At 35.3% G+C, this 26,786-nt stretch overlaps 1 protein-coding gene across 24 annotated transcripts in view; it reads left to right on the top strand.

The window, feature by feature from the left end:
- The window catches only part of LOC138712124 (ankyrin-2-like), a 512,384-nt gene that overhangs the window by 96,178 nt on the left and 389,420 nt on the right, over nucleotides 1-26,786 (top strand). For all 24 annotated transcript variants that reach the window (XM_069843559.1, XM_069843553.1, XM_069843566.1 and 21 more), the window contains 4 exons: nucleotides 1,143-1,244; nucleotides 21,184-21,316; nucleotides 23,627-23,790; nucleotides 26,291-26,446. In XM_069843559.1, coding sequence (XP_069699660.1) covers nucleotides 1,143-1,244; nucleotides 21,184-21,316; nucleotides 23,627-23,790; nucleotides 26,291-26,446 — 555 coding nt within the window. The remainder of the gene's footprint in view (nucleotides 1-1,142; nucleotides 1,245-21,183; nucleotides 21,317-23,626; nucleotides 23,791-26,290; nucleotides 26,447-26,786) is intronic.

Here is a 26,786-nt window from a genome sequence, read left to right as displayed (position 1 = left end):
TGTCTCGAAGTTTTCAAAGTGTTTAGTTCATATTTGTTCAAAAAACTTGAGAAGAAAATAATTATATTTTTGTCCTGGTCTAAATAGATAGGCGCAATATATATTTTTTTTATTATTTCATGAATTTATCATTACAGCACATTTTAATCTAAGTACAATATGAATATACCCCGAAAAAATCTTAATAGTAATATTTCATATAAACGCTAATTGAATTTTATTTATAAACATTTAATTGATTTTTGTGAGAAGTTTCAGACCAATTTGACAATAAATTTTGTACAAGGAGCTATTTTATTCAATAAATTGCTTACAATTTTAAAGTCTATAAAACAGTATTAAAAAACATTTCTCTCAACTCACTCGCGCACCGTATGTTTGGCAACATTTCATTATATGGATGGATCATTTAAAACAGTGTCAAATATAATTACGATCTTAAAAAAGGACTGCTCTAGTTTTTTATCCACCGGTCTACGGACTGAGCGAGTTTTCAAGTGACATGCACAATAACACTAACTTTTTACCAAGGACTGGCTTTGTATTGGAAATATATAGGTATGAATCGTCCATTTGAGTTCCTGCAATCCCGTGGCTTCGATTTCCATTTGGGCTGATTCTGATTAGATTTTTTCCAGGTTTCCCTAGCTGTGAGGCTAATTTCAGGTACAAGACCAATATTCGACTTTATCTCGCCAAGTACCATCTCGCTATCACCAATTCTATCGATCTAGATATCATAACAATTTGATACAGCGTTATTAAATAACAGACTAAAAAAAGTGTTTGAAAAGAAACACTGGAAAAACAACACCATAATCAATACTAAATTGTATCAACTTCTCAAATATGGACCTCCTGGCTGTTAAGCAATCAGGCTTTATCATCATTAGCAACTTTCGCTAATTCAGTCTTATAATTGATTTTCATTCAGTCTTCGTAATAATTGACAATGCAGCGTAACTGAAACAAGCAAAGAAGCTTTAAATAGCAGTATCCGTGCGTTAAAATTCCGAAAATGACTACCAGAAAATTAGCTGAAAATAATTTCAACTCTGACTGTAGGAAGAAAGATTAAAGTTCCATGACTTAAGAAGTGTGTGATGACAGAAGACCTGAATAGAGTTTTCTGTTTGTTGCAGTCGGACGGGAATACGGCGTTCCTGCGCGCCGCCCGTGCCGGACACCTAGACAAGGTGCTGGAGCACCTAAAGTCCAACATCGACATCAACACGTCCAATTCGGTAAGTACAAGCAAGAAAAAATATAGACAGATTGTCCCTTATCTCGCGCATGCGGATTGCATAGTGTGAATCCTGAATGTAAGTGGCAATTTTGTCCGAAGGATTTTAATTCTATAATGTGGCAACACTATATTTTCCAAATAAACGTTACTTCTATGATAATAGCTCGAATTATCCGCGCTGATTTAAAACTAAATATAAATTATCCAAACCACAACTTTCGTTTTTTATTTTTTATTTAGTTTCTTTAATTACCTTTCTGTAACGTACAAATTATTTCTGTGTAGCATTATGTTCTTCCAAACTTCGTAATAAATTATCTTTTATCCATTTATTGTCTTTTTGCTTGTTATTTATAATGACCACTTTAACCATCAACGTGGAATAAGGTCCGCAGTTGAAAGTCGAATTAGTAATACTACTACTATTATCATTACTTTCAATGCTTATGGTTTGACATTAGATTCTACGTGCAATACATGACCTTTCATTTTATGAAAATTATGACCTTAGTTTCCGTAAGAAATAGATATGACCTTACTTTCCACAAGCAGTATTTATCTTCAGCTTTTATGAGGAAAATATGACCTTTATGTTCATGAATAACGCGTGGTCTTACATATCACAAAAAATATATGACTTTAGTTTCCATAAAGAATAATGTGAATTTAGTTACGTGTATAACCTTATGGAGTGCTTTCCTTTTGAAACAGTTTTCCATCCTACATGATCACTATATTCCATCATAGAATAAATACATGGAATAAGTGATGTTATACACAATGTCTTTGAGAACAAAGAATATGTTCAGTGGTATTTTTGTTGTTAATCAGGTTATTTAATGAAGTAAGGCATACCGGAATGTTATTCAAAATAAAATAGTCGCTGCCACATCCATTTTATAGTCTAGCCAAATCATATATAGAAGATAGATTCTTTCAAGTGAAATTCCGCTATCTCATAAAGTCAGGAAATCCATAAGATAGTATTCTAGGACCAATATTATATCGCTCCATGTACTCTATGCTAAAGCCATGAATGAGCAAATTTAGAGTTTTGAGAAAGAGGAAGTGAAAGACTCAAACATAGTTTAAAATTCAGGAAATGTTTCATCCGCCAACGGTCAGCGCGTCTGGCCGCGAAACCAGGTGGCCCGGGTTTGATTCCCGGTCGGGGCAAGTTACCTGGTTGAGGTTTTTTCCGGGGTTTTCCCTCAACCCAAGCTGAGCAAATGCTGGGTAACTTTCGGTGCTGGACCCCGGACTCATTTCACCGGCATTATCACATTCATCTCATTCAGACGCTAAATAACCTAAGATGTTGATAAAGCGTCGTAAAATAACCTACTAAAATAAAAAAAATCATCCGCCAACATTTGATTCTATTATCATCTTACTACTTATTACAACCCATATATGTTAAAATTTTATTCTTATTTCTTATATATTCATCTATTGTCGCATTCATGTTTATGGCATACTTAAAATTTAATGAAACATTCAGGTACACGAATATTTATTTATTATGAGGCTTTAAACAATACAAACATTAAATGCGATGAGGTCATTAATAATATTGTTGTTTAATCAACTGTCCGAAGACAGATTTGAACCTCAGAAGCAAACCATTAAGGCATCACTCATGAGGCAACTAGGCCAGGAGGTACTGGGGTAAGGTGGCCAGTTGCTTTCCCCCTCCAATGCATACATCGCCGATTAACTACATATTTTACTAATCAGACTTCAAATGCATACAAACAATAATTGCTTTCCTCTGAGACATATCGTCAAGTGAGATGTACTGCCTGATAATAGATATACATATATCAGCCATAATCTGAATCAGAGGTAAATAATATTATATCAATGCAAAAATCATTCAACGAACTGTTGCTATAATTATTTACAAACATCTAGACTATACTCATAACGTTATTAACATTAAATTATAAAATCACTAATGTGACACAGCTGTGTTTTAGCACATTTTAAATTATATAATCCGAATAAAAACATGAATCTGCCATATTAATTACTTTGACATAACTGAGCGGGTACAACACGCGCATTCTTGAAACAAATCCTTCCCTTATTCTCCTTAATGCTATTGTGAAAATAGACTTTCTTTGTTTTGACATAACATATCTCTTAAAACTACGTCCTGAAATGAATTTACCTCACAACCTTCAAATTTGCACATTCGTGAATTTGACATGCATGGAACACTATATCTTATACACTGCTCGTCCACCTACTACTTTAAACACAACATTAGCCACATTTTCAGACGACACAGCTGTTACAGAAGCGTGATAATCCAACTATGCATCACAATATGTACAGACCCAGGAACAAAATTTGGGCCACCTAATTTTACTAAGTTCCAGATACAACGCATTGCGCATGTGCAGTAAACAAGAACGCCTAAATGTATGCTACTTGTGGACAGTCTTGGGAAGCTTGTTGCCTAATAGAGTAGTACTGCTCGGCCCATTTTTTTTTTAATTCCGTGTCTGTACAGCAATATCTGATCCAACTTGAAAGCTGTCTTAAAAATTGAAATTTAAAATCACTTAAACCAGAAGTCAATATGTTACATTTATACCACGAAGAAGTTCCTGTCTACATGTAAAACTCAACAGTAAAATTATACCCGAAACTGGAGATATGACATTAAGAATTGCATCTAGATCGCCGGCTAACTTGGGGAAAAAAACATATCTAAACCAAACTAAAACAACTCAGTCTTAAATTCAGTAAGTTACATTGGTTAATTGAACGGAAATCACGCTCTCAGCAACAATTAAATTAAAAACAATTCTAAAGTTAGTATGGCCTTACGGAATTCAACTTCGGGGCAGTACAAGAAACTCTAATATCAAGATACTGGACTGCTTCCAATCAGACACTGTGAACAATTGCCAACATCCCTTGGTACAATACATCAACAACAGATACGTCTATCATGATTACCGCATCCCAGTAGTGAAATAGAAAAATAGGAATTTAGTCTTGCCTATCAGAAACGTACAAATAATCATATATTTATTCACAGTGAATTTATTGGGCAAGAGTAGTCTTCAAATAACAGGCATAAGAGACATATTGTTTTAGATTTAATCTACATGTTCTAAAACTGATAATTTTAACTTTATAAGTGATTTATGATACTTTGGATGTACTATAAGCAATAACATGAGCTGCTGCCAGGAAGTCAAAAGGAGGACAGCAATAGCAGAGGAAGCTTTTAATATAAAAAGGAGCATCTTCTGCGGACCTCTGGAAAAGGAACTAAGAAAGATACTAGTGAAGTGCTTTGTGTGGAGTATTGCGCTGTATAAGGCAGAAACATGGACATTACGACGAAGTGATGACTACAATAATTGTAAATGCGGATTTGGAGAAGAATAGAGCTCGTGAAACAGACAAGCAGAATACAAAATGAAGCTGTGATAGAAAGAATGGGTGAAGAAACAATAATGCTGAAATTGATCAGAAAGAACAAAAGGAATTGGCTGGGTCACTAGCTAAGAAGAAACTGCATACTGAAAGATGCACTGGAAGGAATGGTGAACGGGACAAAAGTTCGGGGCGGAAGAAGAGATCAGCTGATAGACAAAATTAAGATATATGGACCGTATGGGGGAAATAAGAGGAAGGCGGAAGATAGAAAAAATTCTAGAACAGTGAAATACCTGTCCTTGGGCAGAAAACTATGAATGAATTAAGCGATTTATATACGAACCTTTATATTTTGTAAAACTGTTGTGACCACCGAGGTAGCTCGATCGATTAAGGCGCTTGCCTGCCGATCCGGAGTTGTGCTCGGGCATGGGTTCGATTCCCGCTTAGGCTGAATACTTGGTTGAGTTTTTTCCGAGGTTTTCCCCAACCGTAAGACAAGTATCAGGTAATCTATGGCGAATTCTCGGCCTCATCTCGCCAAATATCTCGCTATCATAGTAAACGAGTTTTATAACTTCTCAATTCGGCTTTCAGCAGAACAGCAATGTTTGAAATTTGTAGATGTAGCAGTAGTGGAGAAATTGTGGTAAGAATATCAAAATTTTGGGGCTAGAATTAAAAAAAATGAACTTGATAGGATTGGACTATGGAGACAACTGTGGAGAGAAAATCATAAAAGTGAAAATAATGTTTTGAATATTATTAGAAAAATGTGTAACGATTTAGAAAACCAACCAATGTTTAATTACATGAATGCTACAATTGGTTTTGCATGGATTAGATTGGAGTGTGGAAATTGAAAGGTTTTATGGATAATATAGGAAATGACATATGTATATTATTTGGCGAAATAGAAAATATAAAGCATATATTATTAATATGTGTCAAGACAAATTGAAGTGAACGCAGTTTTATGAAAAGAGAGTGGCTACATTTTGATAGTGAAGTTGTATTAGACAAAATATCAAGAATTACAAATGAACAGATAATAAAATTCTTAGGAATATACTACTTTTGAAAGTAACAGAAAAGCGAATGATGGAAATAAATAAGTTAAAAGTTACTTAAAATAAATTTAAAAGTGTTTGTGTGCATATAATGTAAGAAGAACTACCTATGTATTTATATGTTGATAAGTGAGTGATAACTATATGACCGGAGGTCAGTGCTGTCCTTCAACATTGTAACGCACTGCAACCAAATAAATTAATAAAATATATCTCTATCACAAATCCCATCGACGCTAAATTACCTAGTAGTTGATACAGCGTCGTTAAATAACCAACTAAAACACTGTTAAGATTATTTTATTATTGTTACTTATTGTTCACATTGTTGAACTGTTTGTAATTTTTTGACGAGTTCATAAAAATTTGGATTATTCAATATTAGTCAATCACTAATGGCCTTGGGATGAAATGTATATCGATACGATATTTAAAGTGGCCTGAAAGCATTCCTGTCTTCCGTACGTTAACATTAGTAAAACTGTTTTGCATTACGTAAACAGAAGTCTACTGCATCTTGCCGTAACCCAAGGGATAAGCTCCGTGGGATTCCCGTGGCAACGTGCCAACGTTTGAGTTGTACAAGACTGGAAGAGTGTAGCGCTAGTGAGCCAACTGTGATAGCCGTTACGAAACAAGGAAGAAAGAAACTGTTGTGCGGTCTGCAACATGTCTCTTACTTCTTCATAAGAACTAGAAGCAGATCCGTCTATTTACGTCTACGAGGAAAGACGAAATCAATGACCTCCAACTGGTCTCTCGTTCCACATCGCTTTCAGTGTCTATCAGCAATCAATCGGCTGTAACTCAAACCAACCAATCAGTTTCAAATGCTTTTTCTTGTCTCTTCAACCATGTTTCTCTTTCCTCTGCTGTTCTTTTAAATTTATTCATATTTATTGCACTTCATTCTACTGAGCATGTCCGTGATATATTTTCTTCACGGTCTTCCTCTTTCTTCATAACCAGATTTTTCGCGAGAAAATAAGACCGTAACAGACTACTCGGCCTAATACATGTCATGATGATAATAATTATGATGATTTTTTGCAAAGGGCGATAAAATTCGAAATGTCTGCAAAGGCCTGTGCTTTTGTATTTTCATTTTCCACGACCTGTATATGTCTTCTTAATTAAGTTTAAATATGCGATAAAATACGACATGTACTCAAAATACAAAATTTATACTACAGTACCACATACATAAATGTAATAATTGAAGGGTTCAGAACCATAGTGGGCCAAGCGCCATTTACTAAAACCGTAGGAAACAAGGGTTAAAATGAAGTTATTACTAAAATTCAATGGAAACATATAGCAAGTATTATATACACATTCAGACTAAATTATATATCAATTTTCATTAAACTATGATGTTCACTTAACTTTAACCCTTCCTTTCTCCGTTTTTAATAAATGGCGCTTGGCCCACTATGGCTCTGAACCCTTCAATTTTTACTGGCATAATTTGTCTTACATTAAATTAATACTCCTGAAAATAAATAATTACAGCACACAGTATTATTCACATGTAATTTTACTTGTAGACTGGAAAAGGTTAAATTAACGTAAATGTTTCTTGTTTAAATTATGTACCAGATTTAAAACAAAACGTGGAAACTGGAAATTAAAGTTAATGTTTTACATCTAGGCCAAATGAGAAAAGGAAAAATGAATAAAAAAACTTTCTCGAAAACATTACACGTAATTAAAAGAGATGCTCAAAATTCCCGCCATTGGCAGTGGCACATGATCGATAACGTAGTAGAAAATTCTTCTGACTCTTCTCAATACTCCAATTTGAGTGACTTCGTGCACACGTTTCCCCTCTGCTGTATTGTTATAGGTAGCGAAACTGCGCTGCGTTGCAAGATTTATTTTAATGATTTTCATAATTGTTTACTCTAAATTCATGGCTAAACGGTATACTTCGCAAAAGGAAGACTGAAGACACTAACTATTCAGTTTATTTTTACCATTATGCTTTTATAGCAATCAGCCATTTCTTTCGGCCCGTTATCGCAATAGAGCGCTGCAAACATTGGACAAAGACTTTTTTTTCCTGTTTAACGGTGCTTCATCGAAGGAAAAGTATAATAAAAGTTCTGTTATATTTTACATGTAAAATCGCCTCTTAAATTTTGGTGCATTTGTCCCCTTTCACTCTGTATACCAGACAGAAAATCGTTTTCAAGACTAGAATGAAAACGTAATATCATGCATGCTTCATAGTGAGTGAAAGCATCAACGGATGTACAAATCACAATTGTTCCTACAACATGACATCGAGGACATTTTCACAATCATGATAGTTATTGTATTAAAAATGTTGTTTATACTGAAATATTAATTTAATTTAGAATCAGCCGGTAGCTTTTCCACTGTATAACACATTCCTTTCTAAGGAAGATCTTGTAGATCTTGTAGAAGCTATAGCTTGAAGTATCAACGTATTCAGGACATAGGCCATTCGTTATATCGTGAAACCAAATGCATGCGTGCGCCGTAGCTCATAGTAAGAGCTTATGTTGAGGGTAAGTGAGCTAGCTAGCTGCACGTGGAAGCGTAGCGTGGGATGGGAGCTTCCCAGTCCATTTCGTTCTTCCCCTGACGCGTAGGTAGGTTTCACGAAATAATGAATGGCCTACACATTATCATTATTTTCTTTTTATTCATTCATTATTATTATTATTATTATTATTATTATTATTATTATTATTATTATTATTATTTATATGTATAAAATCAACAAGCAGTATTTTCTACTAAAGGCCATTGTTCGACATAATTACATTTTATAATTGCTTGTTATAAAATATTAAACTCTGTACAATAATTAATTTTTGCACTTTTTATACACTATTATTACATTAGCACTGTACAAATATAAAATAAACCCATCAGCCACGCAAGTTGATCGTGTAGTTGACGTTAGGTCTTGACCAATACCCTTACCTAAAGTATAAATATTTCTTATGGAAGTCAATGAATCCTTTAAAAGTAAATACAGAGTGGAAGTGAAATAATCTTGCAGATTGAAAGGGACGATAGGGTACACGTAAATGGATAGAAAACCTACATTACGTTTTGTGATTAAAATGCACGGTTAATTAGAAAATTAAGTTCGAAACTTCAGCAGTCCGGCAACATCGTCGCTAATGCACTCTACTCGTGATAAAGATGTATGAGGTCAACGGACTCGGTGAATCTCCGTACGTAAGCTGCTATCGGCCAAGATGTTTCCGCTCTCTCGCTTCGTGTAATGGCTTCAATTTTGTGGTTTTTTAAATTAAATTTACACGAAAACCGTGCATGCTATTGAAATACGTTAGAGGAATAAATTATTCTTTGTTAGATTTCCTATCGATTTGGATAAAAATCTCCCGAAAATACGAAGTATATCATTATGTCTCGTGACGAGAATATTGCACGAAATGGAAATATAAAAATTAGAAATTTATCCTTTGAAGAGATGGAAAAATTCAAATACCTGGGAGCAACAGTAACAAATATAAATGATACTCGGGAGGAAATTAAACGCAGAATAAATATGAGAAATGCCTATTATTATTCGGTTGAGAAGCTTTTATCATCCAGTCTGTTGTCAAAAAATCTGAAAGTTAGAATTTACAAAACAGTTATACTACCAGTTGTTCTTTATAGTTGTGAAACTTGGACTCTCACTTTGAGAGAGGAACATAGGTTAAGGGTGTTTGAGAATAAGGTGCTTAGAAAATATTTGGGGCTAAGAGGGATGAAGTTACAAGAGAATGGAGAAAGTTACACAACATAGAACTGCACGCATTATATTCTTCACCTGACATAATTAGGAACATAAAATCCAGACGTTTGAGATGGGCAGGGCATGTAGCACGTATGGGCGAATCCAGAAATGCATATAGTGTGTTATTTGGGAGGCCGGAGGGAAAAAGACCTTTGGGGAGGCCGAGACGTAGATGGGAAGATAATATTGAAATAGATTTGAGGGAGGTGGGATATGATGATAGAGACTGGATTAATCTTGCTCAGGATAGGGACCAATGGCGGGCTTATGTGAGGGCGGCAATGAACCTCCGGGTTCCTTAAAAGCTAGTCAGTAAGTAAGTAATGAATAAAAATCATGATCCTATTCGCAATAGTTACCGAATAAGAGATTGTTAAACATTTGGAAAAAAAAAGTTTTATGAAAAAAATTATTAACTTTCCACCAATATGATATTATAGTTTTTTGTTACATACAACATGAGCTATTCGCTCTGGAAATCTGCAAAGCTATTTCACTTCCATCCTGTATATTAAATTCTGTGTTCTCTACAAATTCAGAAAAAGTGAAAACACAATCTATGCAGTATGTTTCTTCTGAACCCGTGCTGTTCTTCTATTAATATTGCTTCTGCGATGATTAAGTTTCAAGGTCATATATTAAGATCGGTAAAAGACAAAATCTCGAGGTAAGCCTGTGAGGCTGAAGGTACCAAGGCTGAAATAATAAAGGGTATCTGGCAACAGCGAATCGCCTCCGTCAAGCTAACCTCTGTATTTTGTGTATATACGTAATCAACGAGATGTTTGTAGGACTTTTTTTAAGTTCCAATCAATCAGCAGTATTTATTTTTCTTAGCACTTCTGTACTAACAAGCCACGCCCACCTTTCTTTTAGTTCTTCTCGTTCGCGCTTTCTGCCTCCTCAGGCAGTAAACAGTTGTGTCGTGCCAAAAGTCGTTTTTGTTGGCACCTAGACTGGGTCTCGGATCCAGACATTTTTGTATTAAATGGAGCAGACAGACGCACAAATAATTTATAATAACATTCTTCTAATTGTACCTGAAGCGGTGGTCTTCGCATTAGATGTCAAGTTCTGTACTGAACGGTATTTGGCATCTTGCCACTGCAGTAATTTCTGCACTGTCTTAGGTGACATTGATTCGATTTTTTTTCTTTTTGCCTAGAATAACATTCGTCCACCATAGCCTATTCCTAAGTTACAGGAAACATCTCTGCCTACACGAAAATCCCATGGAAGGAAGCTTATTACACTAATTCTCAAATTCAAATCAGGTCATTACAAGCAAATTCCGGCTAGTAACCTATTCATAATTTAGACTATTTCGAGGAAATTAAATGCAAAATGAAAAAATAATGCAGAGCATAAATAGCATACGTACTCCTTCACCTTATTAGCTTGCAAAGAAAAGAGTGTAAATTTGTAATTCTACATGAGATACTCTGACAGCAGCGTTGCCGGCTTTCCAGAGCCATGTTAAAGCACTTGACGAGTGAAATTTGGAATTCCTTTTTAGACGATTAACCTAAACCTGTACTTTTTATAACTAAATCATTACCGGTACTATACATGGCCACAGATAGCTTATTCTACACTACTCTAAAAAAGACTCTAATTTTTTAATAATGCCATGCATTCAGCAATCAAAGTTTTAACATAATTCCATTTTTTCGAAAGCGGTCCAAAAAATGTATACTTTTTTCGTCATACTTTTCGGAATCTTATATGAGAAGAAATGTAATACGTTCCCTTTCACCCTTTATGTGCGTGTACATGTGTATGCTATAGACTATTCATCGTTCTTCCTAGGAACCTCATTTATGCAACATCAATTTTATTTCATTTACTGTACTGTATGTTTAAAAAATTTAACATATTTAACATTCATTGCCATAATTTAAAGTCAGTTTTGATATTACTTTATGAGTTAACTCATCTTGCCCCAGAACTCCAGGGTTTATAATTCACAATTTTCTGGGGGCAATGATTGATTATATATATTAAAAGAATCAAAAATATTATTTCCACTTACTGAAAAAGTAAACTCACCACTTTCTTCCTCTCCTGCTACATTTACTTTTTTCTAGTGCACTTAATTCTCTTTAACTTCTCTTTGTGATTTTCTTATTTCTGAGGATCACTTTCTTTATTTATATTTGCTTCCTCCTCCATTTCCCTTGCATTTTCATCCATGCTGTCTTGTTTATTCTTATTTTTTAGTCTCACGTTTCTTTTCTGTCTCACGTTTCTTTTCTGTCTCACGTTTCTTTTCTGTCTCATGTTTCTTTTCTGTCTCACGTTTCTTTTCTGTCTCACGTTTCTTTTCTGTCACACGTTTCTTTTCTGTCTCACTTTTCTTTCCTGCCTCACGTTTCTTTCCTGTCTCAAGTTTCTTTTCTGTTTTAAGTTTCTTTTCTGTCTCATGTTTCTTTTCTGTCTCAAGTTTTTTTTCTGTCTCATGTTTCTTTTCTGCCTCATGTTTCTTTCCTTTCCATTATCTTTATTACATCCCATGTATTTTTCTGTACCCAATTTATTTTCCGTCCTTTGTTTCATTACCTTGTCTTTTCTCTATATATTTATATTCTTATTCCGTTTTTCTCTCTCTTTCTACGTCTTTTGTTTTTCCTATTTTCTATTGTTCTTGTTATGTGTAGGCAAAGTTTACACCTACACCATTTTTTTTCGGCACAACACTGAATGAACACATTGGGACACCTATGACGTAGAATTGGGACGATGTTTATCCACCTCCTAAAACGACACAGAACATTACATTTACAAATCGCAAACATCCTCCTAATTCGAACCCAATATCGTAGCTTCCGTGTAACATTTAAAATTGAATTTAAATTGTTCCGTACTCCACATCTTCTAGATTCATCTCTACAGTTTTCTCTGCATTATGATACATTTAATCCTAAGTGTAATATAAATTGGTGGAATCAATGGTTCAAATATAAACAAAAAGAATTGGACATCAGTCGCGCAACATAAACTTTCGTACATTTTTTACAATTCATTTCAACTAGAACTTCATTCTCTCCTCGCAAGATCTGATCTTCCTACTGGTGTTATCTGAACCAGTTCAAATTTTATACAAATCTACCGTTTTCTCCTACATGCTAGCTCCAATGAATTGCTTGCTTTTCTGATGCTATCCAATTCAAGACCAGAGTATATATTTCAAATTTACCCGGAATGGTAGTCTTTACAATGATATCTGTGAATTGCCATCAACACAATGTTCGTAAACACATCAAATTTAGGAGCCTTAATGTCCTGTCCTAGGAAAATCAGCAATGCAAGTGTTTCTGATCTATCCATCAATCCTGACTTTCGATGCTCCACGTACTATGTTCTCTTATCTTGCAATATCAGTATAAACCTTTGAAAATCTGTTTGTTGTCTATCCTCTCGATGTGTCGCAGCCATTTTTCTTGATAACCCCTTAAGAGTCCGATCTCAAACTCGTGGCACCTGCGCGAAAGATGAAATGGTATCCACTTACATGGACTCGCCCAAGAATCTTGCTGAGGGGGTGTATGAACAGTACGCTCTATGAGTAAGCAGTCACCCGCTCATACAGAACTTCCCCACTCCGAAGCCTCAGAAAGAAGTTCGCGCATATTGGTGCCACGAGTTTGCGATCGGGCTCTACTTCCTCAACGATGTTTTTGATTTTTAAAGTATTTCGAATTTATTCATTTCTTTTTCTAACCAAACGAATAAATTCTGGAAAATGCATTTGTGCCGCTTCTAACTGTTTTTGTTTTTTTGTTTTTTTGTTTTTTGTTTTTTTTTTTTTTTTGCAACTCAAGTTTCGCATCATAGTCTGTGAAATTACTATGTAGGCCCCTAATCTTAATTTTGTGTTTGTTGTAATCTGTCGACTAAAGTTTCTTGTATTATTCCATTTAATTTATGGTATTGTTGTAGCTTCATTTCTATAACTGTGTTGTGTACCAAAATTTTATTCCCCAAGTAAAAGAATCTGGTCACGTGTTCAATAATTTTGCCATCAATTTCAATTTCAATTTCAACTCCCTGAAGATCTTTGCCACTCATTCTAATTGATTTTATTTTAGATTTTGATACGAATAAAAAAATATTTCATGGTAGTTGTATGTAGTCCGCATAGGTCAGTTTCTGTCAGATGCGTTTCCAATTCACTGTGGGCTAAAGCAAGGAGATGCACTATCGCCTTTACTTTTTAACTTTGCTCTAGAATATGCCATTAGGAAAGTCCAGGATAACATAGAGGGTTTGGAATTGAACGGGTTACATCAGCTGCTTGTCTATGAATATGTTAGGAGAAAATTCACAAACGATTAGGAAAAATATTGGAATTTTACTTGAAGCAAGTAAAGAAATAGGTTTGGAAGTAAATCCCGAAAAGACAAAGTATATGATTATGTCTCGTGACGAGAATATTGTACGAAATAGAAATATAAAAATTGGAAATTTATCCTTTGAAGAGTTGGAAAGATTCAAATACCTGGGAGCAACAGTAACAAATGTAAATGATACTCAGTAGGAAATTAAACACAGAATAAATATGGGAAATGCCTGTTATTATTCGGTTGAAAAGCTTTTATCATCCAGTCTGCTGTCAAAAAAACTGAAAGTTAGAATTTATAAAACAGTTATATATACCGGTTGTTTTTTATGGTTGTGAAACTTGGACTCTCACTTTGAGTGAGGAACATAGGTTAAGGGTGCTTGAGAATAAGTTGCTTAGGAAAATATTTGGGGCTAAGAGGGATGAAGTTACAGGAGAATGGAGAAAGTTACACAACACAGAACTGCACGCTATGTATTCTTCACCTGACATAATTAGGAACTTAACATCCAGACGTTTGAGATGGGCAGGGCATGTAGCACGTATGGGCGAATCCAGAAATGCATATAGAGTGTTAGTTGGGAGGTCGGAGGGAAAAATACCTCTGGGGAGGCCGAGACGTAGATGGGAAGGTAATATTAAAATGGATTTGGTGGAGGTGGGATATGATAATGGAGACTGGATTAATCTTGCTCAGGAAGGTACCAATGGCGGGATTATGTGAGGGTGGCAATGAACCTCCGGGTTCCTTAAAAGCCAGTAAGTAAGTTATATGTAGTTGAATCTGTATTTTTTATTCTTAAAATCTCATACGGAAGTTTGTTTTCTAATTTTAAATGCATTCTTTACAATAAATTAATAACGATCTTTAAATGGAAGCCTCGGTGACGCACTGAGTCTAATAATAAAAATTACAATAGATAACTCTTCATAGTGTCAATTTTGCCTAAATATGTAGTTGTAACTCTGGGCTGGTTGCTGTTCCTTCGAGTAATGGTAAAATGGAGCTGCGTCGACAATCCCAGCAACAAACCAATATGGAACGTACATGCAGCGGATAGGCGTGGCGACATCAATATTACACCCTTGCCCGTGACCTTGTCTGCGCATGACATAGACCCTCACGCAAGAGTCTGTAGGGTTCTCAGAATCCCTCTTTAAATAATGAGACAGGAAAGTTTCTTTTCCGAGAAATTTTCCAAACCGCAGACGATATTCATAGTACGGAAAAAGAATACATGGTGATAAAGATAAATGTAAGGAATTCTAATTACCTTAAGCTATTTGGCCGCCAGTTAAAACTTAAACAATTATATAAACATTCTGAGCTCTGCTGTATATAACAGTAGTAGAAGGTTAGCTTTGAAGAGGTGATTTTATGTTGTCATACATCTATTATTACTTCACACTTGGTACCGTCTAGACGCGTCTGTATTACGTATTACTTTGAGATTTGACCTTTTCCGACCTTACGCTCTTAAAGCTTTAATACTAATTCACTTATGTTATGTCATCCTACTTTGTACCAAAAACGGTAAGGAATGCCTCAGATATGAACCAATCACGGCCGTGAGTCTTTATAGAATTACCGCAATCTCAGGTTCACCTTTATTGTTCTGGACTTATCAGCTCCAACTTTACCAGTTCATTGAATAGGCGTAACCCTAGATCATATATGTAACAGATAGCTCATGTCTATGTTAAAATCGGCAGCACCTTGAAGAGAACAACCGCAAGAATAGCCACTCGTCCGCCGTAAACGAACACGAGATAGCAGTACAGTCGCTAATGCAATTCAAATGGGAATTATGACGTGGCTCCTTGTGTAACAACTAGATGGCAGCATAGTAAACCTGACAAAAGTTGTTACCGTCAAAGCCTATAAGGCCGAGCTATCTGGATATCTAGGGCGTAACTAAGATTTAGTGTGCACTGTAACATGGCAACAATAGCGAATATTACAAGTCGTTTCCGCCAAGCGCCAAATAATGATGAAATTTATTCAATAACTTATAAAACATAGGAAAAATAGATAATATGCGTGGAGTCAGTTTCAACAGATTTATGAAGTGCGTGGTTATGAATTGGAAAGAGAAATACCAACTTAATAGAAACAAATATTTTAATAGATTGGGATATTAACATAAGAAAAAGAATTGGAGGTGAATATAAAGTGTATAATGTGAAAACCATGCAGAATGTGACGACAAAAGTGATACAAGAGAAATATTTTAGGAAATATCAACGGAATTTCAACCCGTTAGTAGATCAAGAATATAAAAGTGCTAGAGTTAAAAAAAACCACAAGGAAATAATTACAGAACATGCCAGGAAAAGAAAGTTCAATGTTGTAGTAACAAAACTAAATGAATACCAGTTGATTCGTGTTACTACTTATAGTACACCCCACATATTTGAAGCTGTCCACTTGCTCTACATCCTCATTTAGTATTCGCAAGTTTATCTTCTTTACTTTTCTTCCGACAACCATGGTCTTCGTCTTGTTTGCATTTATCTTCATCCCATTCTGTTCACAGCTGTAATTTAGTTCCACTAGCATATTCCTTAGTATCATCTCCTCTTCTGCTAACAACGCCATATCATTAGCAAATCTTATGCACTTTATTCTTCTTCCTCCTATTATCACCCTTCTCATTTTCAGAAAATAGCTCTTCACTAAATCCTGCAAGTGAATGTTGAACAGGGCAAGTGATAAAGGGCATCTTTGTCTTACTCCTCTCTCTGTTTCACGTCCTTCAGGAATTTCTTCTCTTATCCTCACTTTCACTCGTTTCGTATAAAGATTACAAAACAGTCTTCTCTCTTTCCAAACCACACCAATTTTCTTTAGGATCCCCATCAGTTTATTCTAGTCCACTCTGTCAAACTCCTTTTCTAATCGCATAACAATACCATACACTTCTTTATTCTTCTCTTTTCTCGATTGTTCGTAGTAGTCCAATAATTGCATCCCTTAGATCTTTTCCCTTTCTGAAGCCTAACTTTCTTCTTCCAACTGTCCATCTATCTTGTAATATAAACATTGATGCAGTATTGGCAGAAAAATCTCCGCCGAATGCGATATCAGGCTGATAGTCCTGAACTCGTTACATTTCTTGGCATTATTTTTCTTCGGTATTGGAATCAACACCGTCTCCATAAAATCTTCAGGCCATTCGTCTTTCTCATATATTTCGTTGCATAGTGATATTTTTTCCTTCTTGTCTTCACCCAGGCACTTCACTAATTCAATGGGTATTCCAAAAACTCATGTTGCTTTCCCATTCTTCATTTCCCTAAGAGCTAGTTGAACTTCTTTCCTTAAAATAAAGATCATCTGCACGATTCCTTGTCACATATAACTCTTGTACACATTTCGTCTATGTGCTCAGTATTTCTGCTTGTCTGTTATTTCATTTCCGATTTCGTCTTCTATCAACCACATGGATTTTTTGTTCTTATTTGTGAAGTTCAATGATTTTACTTCGCGTTACATTAAATCATATCTTCCTTTTCTCTCTAGATTCTCTAATTTTTTACATTTCTCTTTCATCCATTCTTCCTTCGTCTTATCTGTTTCTCTTCTTAGTTCGTTGTTAAGTTTCCTGTAGTTTCTTCTACTTTCTTCTGTGTTGATATTTTTCCATTTTCTTCTTTCCTCCATTTTCTCCAACATTTTCTTAATACTCACACCTTCTCTTTATCCTATTGTTTCTTCTACTAATATCTATATGCAGCTTTTTCCAGTACACACTACTAATCTCAGGTGTGGATTCTAATGTAGCGGCTTTCTCTCGAAAATTTGCTTAAAATTTCTTCTCCTTCATTTTTCTCAAAATCCCATGCTTATGCACAGTTCAATAGACGTAACTATTTAAAATCCTGAGTGAAAATATTTGTGGTTAATTGAATAAAGTTGGAATTCATCAGTCTCTTACACACAAGCACACACACAATTGAGAATATACTTGAAAAGTATTCAGTGGACGTCAAAAATCGTATTCCCGTTGGAATGTAGGGAAAAGTAATAAAAAGTTTAATTTCGCAAGGAAGGAGGAATGAGTACATCATTAAAACTGTAATTTGGTTTTATTACTTTGGCTCTACGCAGAGTTGTTATGCGGCTGTGCGTTTTGCAATGGCCTCAAATCTTGTTATACAGTGCGCTGCCCAGTTAATAAGAGTAGCCTACTGTGAAGAATTCAGCTCTGGAGACCTAGTAATAACAGTGGAAGTGTTACTTGAGTTTCCATTTATTAATTTTCTCTCTCGGTAGCGAAAGAATGCCGAATGCTTAAAAATAAACTATAAATTCTTTGAATAATTTCAAGGAAAAAAAGGTATCGTGTACAGTTTCTGGGGTGGCTCAGTCGGTAGAGCATTCGTGCGCTAAGCGAAGGGTCCCGGGATCGATACCCGGTCCCGGAACAATTTTTCCCTTGAAATTATTGAAGCCTGCTTCTCAGGGGGCTTCTACCTGAAAGCCAAATTTGTATATAAATTCTTTGCACTCCAAGTACAAATTTCTGAAAATTCTCGTCTCCTCAGTTGTGCTAAATCTCAACTTCATATTTCCGCTAACCTGATAATGTGAAATACAAATTTCTGATCTTGAGAAAATTTAAGATAAATTATATTATACCTTATAAGATTAAAGATCATTAGATTACAAGAATTGGCCTTTTTTGGCTAAATACTGTTTATAAATGTTGTCAAGAATTATTTCATTTAGGAGCAGGATTTCCTTTCACTTTATAATCATTAAGACATAATGATGACCCAGGGTAAACGTTTGACCACCTATGACAAAGAATAAATTGCGCTAAAGTGCAGTATTTATTTTTTCACTCCCACTGTCTCTTACAGTAGTATGTGATTCACATCGATAAAAAAGAGGACACAAAACTTCAAAAAGGAGGACATTGTTCGAAAAAAGAAGACAGAAAATATGTACTTAGATTTAGGCTTTGGACTATATTATAATTTAAATTACGTCAATACCTATTTTATTAAAAATATTTATAGTACAGATTTAGGCTTATATCATACTTAAAAGTATGTTAATATCTATTTTATTACCAAATAATTAAGATAAAACTTAATAATAATGATTTTACAGTTAGCTACGAATACATATGAAAGTCAAGGGAACTATAATTATTAACGAGAACAGAATATATCTATTTAGATTTAGCAAAGAGAGTAATGATATGACCGTTGGAAAAGAGTATATTCCATCGATGCTGCTACCACCTACAGGCAAATTACTTGAAAAGGGCGTCAAATCAGATGATTTCAAAATATCAGGCATACAAGTTGCAAAAAGGAGGACATTTCTTGATTTTTTAAAAATCCACCGGGACCCCGGACAAAGGCCTAAAAATGAGGACATGTCCGGACAAAAGACGTCTGGTCAATCTATCTTACAGCAAATTGTATTTATTTACTAGCCGTACCCGTGCGCTCCGCTGCACCCGTTAGAAATAAATATAAAGTAATTACATAATTAAAATAGGACATTTGATCCAGGGAACATTCGTGTTTGATAGAAGGATAAGTCGTTTAATATGTTACTTAATTTGGAACAACTGGATAATACCCACGCCAGAGCAATGTCGATAGTCGACGTTACTCGCTGGCCACTAGTCACCAGGCCGTACCGAGCCGTGTCAAACAAAACACAATCGAAATGGTGGTAGTAAAATTCGCGACTATATTCTTAAATAATTCACTGCATTAGTCAAGTGCAAGACTTCTGGCTTCTGTTGCATTCAAATAATTATAAAATACGATAATTTGGTCCAGGGAGCATCCGTTTTTGATGCAAAGATAATTTATTTGGCTTGTTTCTTAAATAAAATTACGAAATGGCGTTCAGAACGAAGGAGGCAGAGAGAGAGAGAGAGAGAGAGACAGAAAAGAAACAAATTTCTCCCTCCAACGACGCCACACACCAACGTCGTGTTCTTATGTTGGCGAGATTGTGTATTTACTTAAATTTGATGCTAAACGTAACGGCACGGTTCAAAGATACCGTAGGAATTTTCCAGTTTAGCGCTTAATTTAAATTGCATCCAAATAATTAAAATGCGATCATTTTGGTCCAGAGACACTCATTTGGTGCAATGACAATTCCTTTAACATGTTTCTTAATTTTTATTACATGCAACCATAGTTTAATGAAGATTGACATCATTTAGATTTAATGTGTATATTTTATTTTGCTTGTTATAGGTTTCCATTGAATTATGGTAATAACTTAATTTTAACCCTTGTTTTCTATGTATTCAGTAAATGGCGCTTGGCCCACTATGGTTCTGAACCCTTCAAATAACTTATATTATATAATATTACATATTATATTATATTATATTATATTATATTATATTATATTATATTATATTATATTATATTATATTATATCAGAAGTTACTGTAATAACATTATAGCATTATGTCCATCTAGAGAAACTACACTTTACAATGGTGAAATAATAATTAACTATACAAATCGGTTAATTTAGCTTCCGATATTACTTCATACAAACACAGAAACATTCTCTGTAGGCTATCTTTCATAGCTTTCGATTGTTGCTGTCCAAGGCCCCTTATAGACGAAGTCATTTGTTTTTTATTTCATTATACGGCCTTAGATGGCAGTTATTTTAATTTTAAAACTCATTTATCTCATTAAATATCAGTCCTATCAAAATTTTTCAAGGAATAAAACTTATCGAAAATGATTTTTAAAGAAACCTTTGTTATGTAACATTTTTCACAAAATCAATAATAAGCGAGATATTTCGATTTATTTAAATCAGGCCCCCTTATAACCCCCTTTTAAATAATGTATTTTGAATGCCATATAGCCTAAAATCTAAGTTACAACGAACTTAATTTATATTCCAATTTTCATCGAAATCCTTTCAGCCATTATCGCGTGAAAAGGTAACAAACATACAGACAGACAGACATACAAACAAAAATTTCAAAAAAAGTGATTTTCGGTTTCAGGGTGGTTAATTATATATGTTAGGACCAATTATTTTTGGAAAATCGAAAATTACCAGAAAAATTTCGGCTACAGATTTATTATTAGTATAGATTCTAATTCCATTACTCTATTTCTGTATAGACGTTATACATAATCATTGGGATTTTCTCAAATCCCCTGTCACTTTTTAATATAAGTGATTTATAAAGGAATTAATGTTTCTTTCGATATTGTAAGATCTATCCTTACATTATGTTGATGCTGCTAGTGTATTATTAAATTATTGAATTTTTTTAAACAGCTTTCCACGTTATCGTAGTGATTGAATTTCAATGTCCTCTTCTTTCAGAATGGACTCAACGCGTTACACTTAGCCTCGAAGGACGGCCACGTGAACGTGGTCACAGAACTGCTGAAACGAGGCGCAGTTGTTGACGCTGCCACCAAAAAGGGCAACACTGCCCTCCACATCGCTTCACTTGGTACGTAAGCTTACCTTCATTTTGTGGGCCTATAATAGATGAGAATATAAATTTAACAATAAATTGATAATTCTGTTTTATATATTGATGCAAAAATTCGTAGCGTTTTTTCGCTGTAACAAAAGTTTTTATTTGAGATGAATAAAAACAGAAATTAATCAGAAATATATTCTCCTACATTATCTATGACTCTCTGTCAACGCTGGAGTAGTTTTTCTATTTCGCGTCTGAAGAAATCTGCTGGTTTGGAGTTAAAGAAGTCGTTCAAGCCAAGTTTGTAAAGAATCTTTCTTATCAAAGGAGTTACCCTTGAAGATTTTTTGATAGAAAACGGAAAAATGTGGGAAATCAGAAGGCGCAAGACCGGCGGAATATGAGGTATGTGGAACCACCTCCCAACCAAGCTCCTGGATAGCAGCTATTCATGTTAGCGGAGTGCGGGCTTGCATTATTGTCTTACAACAGCATTTGATGCAGTCATCCAGTTCGCTTTTCTTCAATTGCGGCCGCAAGGCTTCTGAGTTGTTGGCAATAAATGTCAACAGTTATGTTATATTCCTGGGAAGTAGTTCGAGGTACACGATGTCTCCTTTATCCCACCAGCCACATCACATCATCTTCTGTGGATGGACACTAACTTTTGTACGGGGTGTTGTATTTTGAAACGACAGAACCATTTACTTGCAGTGTTTTCTCCAATTGCACCCATAAATAGAGCAAACGTTCTTCAAATCTTCAAAACTCAAAGTGTATTTACAAGCATTACACTCCAAATAATGAATGATAAACGATAAAGTCTCCTAAGGACGCAATTTTGTGATGACGAACAAAAATGCTAGAACTTATGCATCAACATAATAATATTAATTACGAAAACATTCAGTCACTATAGATTATCAACATAATATTGTCATTATCCCCCTCTTATTCCACTCCTTCACATCTGAACGTAACATGCAGTGTTCGCCATACACAACAGACATGCGATAGTGAATTTCTCATCACCCAGCACCTTCAGCAATCAAAAGACGAACCACACTTCTCTGCTCTTCTTTACTCGTCTCCATTTCAGATGCTGGACTAATACACATATCACTAACGTTATTTTCGGGGCAAGAAACAAACAAGTGTCCATAGATTATTGTGACTGTGCTGTCTCCTTCCACACAAGTGTCCATAGATTATTGTGACTACTGTCTCCTTTCACACAAGTGTCCATAGATTATTATGACTGTGCTGTCTCCTTCCACACAAGTGTCCATTGATTATTGTAACTGTGCTGTCTCCTTCCACACAAGTGTTCATAGATTGTGACTGCTGCCTCCTTCCACACAAGTGTCTATAGATTATTGTGACTGTGTTGTCTCCTTCCACATAAGTATCCATAGATTATTGTGACTGTGCTGTCTCCTTCCACACAAGTGTCCATAGATTATTGTGACTGTGCTGTCTCCTTCAACAACCATACATTATGTGATTGTGCTATACCTTACACACACACACACACACACACACACACACACACACACACGCACACACGCACACACATACATACCATTATCGATAGTAAACAGCATCGCGCCTTCAGTTCTATGCGTGGTGACCCGTTTTCATTAGGATAGTACCTGCAATACAGCTGGAGTTATTTCGACCGGCTGGTTTAATGGAAGAGTGTGATAAGCAGGCGGAGGTAGGTACGATGTCACAAGCCTCAAGTAAACATAGAAGGCAGTGGTGCACGATTTTGTCATATTGTGCGTTCATACTAAGAAGGTAACCTGATGAAAGTTTAGTGCTATGTGGCGTCTGTGGAAATAATTTTCTGTGAATAACAGTAATATTAAAAGGCTCCCTGATAATAGTGGCATAAGTAGTGATAGTGTTTGCACCAAGGATTCCTACATAGATAGCATTAACATTCCTTCCAGTGCATCCTTCAGTAGGCAGTTTCTTCTCAGCCAGTGACCCAACCAATTCTTTTTCTATTTCTGATCAGTTTCAGCATTATTTTTTCTTCACCCACTCTTTCCAACACAACTTCATTTCTTATTCTGTCTGTCCACTTCACATTCTCCATTCTTCTCCATCCATGAAAGTTACAGACCGTAATTGTCCCAAGTCTACTCTTTGAATGTTGTATAGGTAGGTGCGAGAAATATCAATAGGTAACCATAGTTTAAGTTAACTTGCAGGAGACCATTAATTTTCCTCTAATCATTACTGATTCATTACTGAAAACAACTGGGTCCGTAAACCAATCCTATCCAGGACTTGGTATTACTGTGACGTATATGTTTGTGTGACTTGCAGCCGGACAAGAGGAAGTTGTCAGACTACTGGTAGCGAGTGGAGCAGCAGTCAACGTCCAGTCCCAAAATGGCTTCACACCGCTGTACATGGCGGCCCAAGAGAACCATGACAACGTCGTCAGATTCCTGCTCGCCAACGGAGCCAACCAGAGCCTAGCCACAGAGGTAAGCGTATGCTAAATTGAGCATTATCACTTGTTGATGAAGCTGTAGATAACAAAATACCGTGAACACATAAGAAGATGTAATTTTCAAGTAAAAAATTTGATTTGTCAAGCTTAGTTACTTTACAAAGCGCAGCGTTAGCCTAAAGCCTAGAGCATAGGTTTTCCAAGTTTCAGATTAGTGTTCTCACTCCTAAGAATTTATGTAGAATTTCTGGTCGAGAAATGTAATAGTAATAAGGTTGTAATGGGGTAGGTATTCTAGATTACCGTACTGCAGTTTCCACGGTCATCTCAACAATTCTACATTCTCCGTTATAAGAAAAAGTGAAGGCAAGAGACAATCATTTGGGAATTACCTACAAGTACAGAGCCAGCTGCGGTTTCTAACAAGTTTGAAATAATAAAGTACAGTTCCAGAAAAAAATGGCCCGCCTGAATTTCTAAGTTTCAGATTCAGTGCATTATTCCAAAGCAGTGGTACACATGAGATCGCTTTGGCGTTATTGAAATTCATTTTATGTCGATTGTTGTAACCCGAAAGGCATTTGAAAAGATGCGATGAAAATTGATCTATTCTTAACAGTAGATGAATATTTGTAAGTCGTGTAGTAAAATGGAATGATGGTAAACAAAATTATCCGCATAATTAATTTTAAAAACACTTTCCTCAACAGTATCCGAACACTGAACTTTGTAGTCTGCGAGCAAGGACGCTAGCACACCAGCTATCGGAATGCTTGCGATGAATTGTCATAGTCGAGGTTGTCGTACTGTATCGTGTTTGTTTAATAATGACTCTTAGGCATTAATTTCATCTTATTATCAGATTAATTTTCGTGTTTTTTGCATTAGTTTTGAAATACTTTACTGTAATACTATTCAAATAATACTGGGTTAAAAACCGTGTTAAATCTTGCAGTGTGAATCGTGCTCTATAAGGAGCTTCAACAGTCGGGCCGTTTTTTGTTTCTGGGACTTACATGATTGTGTTATGCCTAAATATAGATGTTTCACTTACGACGAATAAAAAGAAAATAAATAAACTCTTCAAATATAAAAATTAATTAAATCCAACACACTCGTAATACTTAAGTAATTATGAGACCAATAATTTCAATAACCGGGGACATCCAGAAATGAATATAGATTATTAGTTGGGAGGCCGGAGGGAAAAAAGACCTTTGGGGAGGCCGGAACTTAGATGGGAGGATAATATTGAAATGGATTTGAGGGAGGTGGGATATGATGATAGAGACTGGATTAATCTTGCACAAGATAGGGACCGATGGCGGGCTTATGTGAGGGCGGCAATGAACCTGTAGGTTCCTTAAAAGCCATTTGTAAGTAGTTTCATCTTGTATTGATTGTTCCGATAAGCTGACTAATAAGTAATGAAAATTCAATTAGACCGTCTCTGCTTATCTGTATTACAATTATAATTTATTGATGTCTTACATTAACATTTTCGGTACCTCAGTGTACCATCTTCAGATGTATTTATGATACTAAATTTAAATTTAAACCTGGCCAATAGGTACATATGTTATGGTCTTGGATTGTGTGTGTGTGTGTGTGTGTGTGTGTGTGAATATACATACTATAACCATACATGTTTACAGTGGTTACATGGACCATAAAACACTTATATACTATCGATTGTTAAAACAATCAATTAAGATCAATTAACAACATGTGGTCATTGTTCTATGACGTTATCTAAAATACTTAACACTGTGAATTTTATGAATGTTCATCGAACAAACAATGCAAAGAATCTTCAAGATTTATTTATACTCAACGATACAGTGCAATTAATCCACATCAAATAGGTAACGACTAGTTGTCCCAACGAATAGTCACGATAAACATTCATAAAATTCACAGTGTTAAGTATTTAGATAACGTCATAGAACAAAGACCACATGTTGTTAATTGATCTTAATTGATTGTTTTAACAATCGATGGTATATAAGTGTTTATGGTCCATGTAACCACTGTAAACATGTATGGTTATAGTATGTATATTCACACACACACACACTATCCAAGACCATAACATATGTACCTATTGGCCAGGTTTAAATTTAAATTTAGTATCATAAATACATCTGAAGATGGTACACTGAGGTACCGAAAACGTTAATGTTAGACACAATAAATTATAATTGTAATACAGATAAGCAGAGATGTTCTAATTGAATTTTCATTACATTTGTAACTAAGTAAACTGGAGAAAACAACAAAGTATTTTGAGGATAAGAACAAAGACTCAAAGAATTATTATGTAGTTTTAGACCACGACGCTACCGTGCGGGACTCTTTATGTGGATGAAGTATAATAATAATAATAATAATAATAATAATAATAATAATAATAATAATAATAATAATAATAATATTATTATTATTATTATTATTAATAATAATAGTGTTATGGTAGGTAGGCTCCTTTCTTGCTCAAATACAGGTTCTCGCTATATGTCGCTGTATTGTTGCAGGATGGATTCACTCCATTGGCCGTGGCGATGCAGCAAGGCCATGACAAAGTGGTCGCCGTTCTTCTGGAGAACGATACCCGCGGGAAAGTGCGCCTGCCAGCGCTTCACATCGCCGCGAAGAAAGACGACTGCAAAGCTGCAGCTCTCCTGCTACAAGTAAGTAAAGTTGAACTACTCAGTGTTTTGTTGCTGCTAAAAGACTTCGAGATCTCTACGGAAACCTAAAAATGTCCAATATCTTCGATGCCGAAAAGTTAGTTTCGTGATATGAGTCCTGCCTTTGTGTCTCGTCTATACAGAGAATGTCTCTGAATTAGACTGACAAACTTTAGGATAGCATCGATAGTCATTTTTAAACACTTACTGTTAAGGAACAAATGAATCGCCCCATGCAGAAAGGGCTTCAGTCCATTAGACCTGGTTTTGAGAAAACTAAGAAAAACAGTGTGTACTTTGTATTCCTTTCTGCATAGAACTCTGAGCCTGACGCTTCAGT

This window comes from Periplaneta americana, chromosome 13 (genome assembly GCF_040183065.1).
Source record: "Periplaneta americana isolate PAMFEO1 chromosome 13, P.americana_PAMFEO1_priV1, whole genome shotgun sequence".
Classification (NCBI taxonomy): Eukaryota; Metazoa; Arthropoda; class Insecta; order Blattodea; family Blattidae; genus Periplaneta; species Periplaneta americana.
The sequence above is the reverse complement of the archived record's forward strand: the minus strand, read 5'-3'. Positions and strand labels throughout refer to the sequence as shown.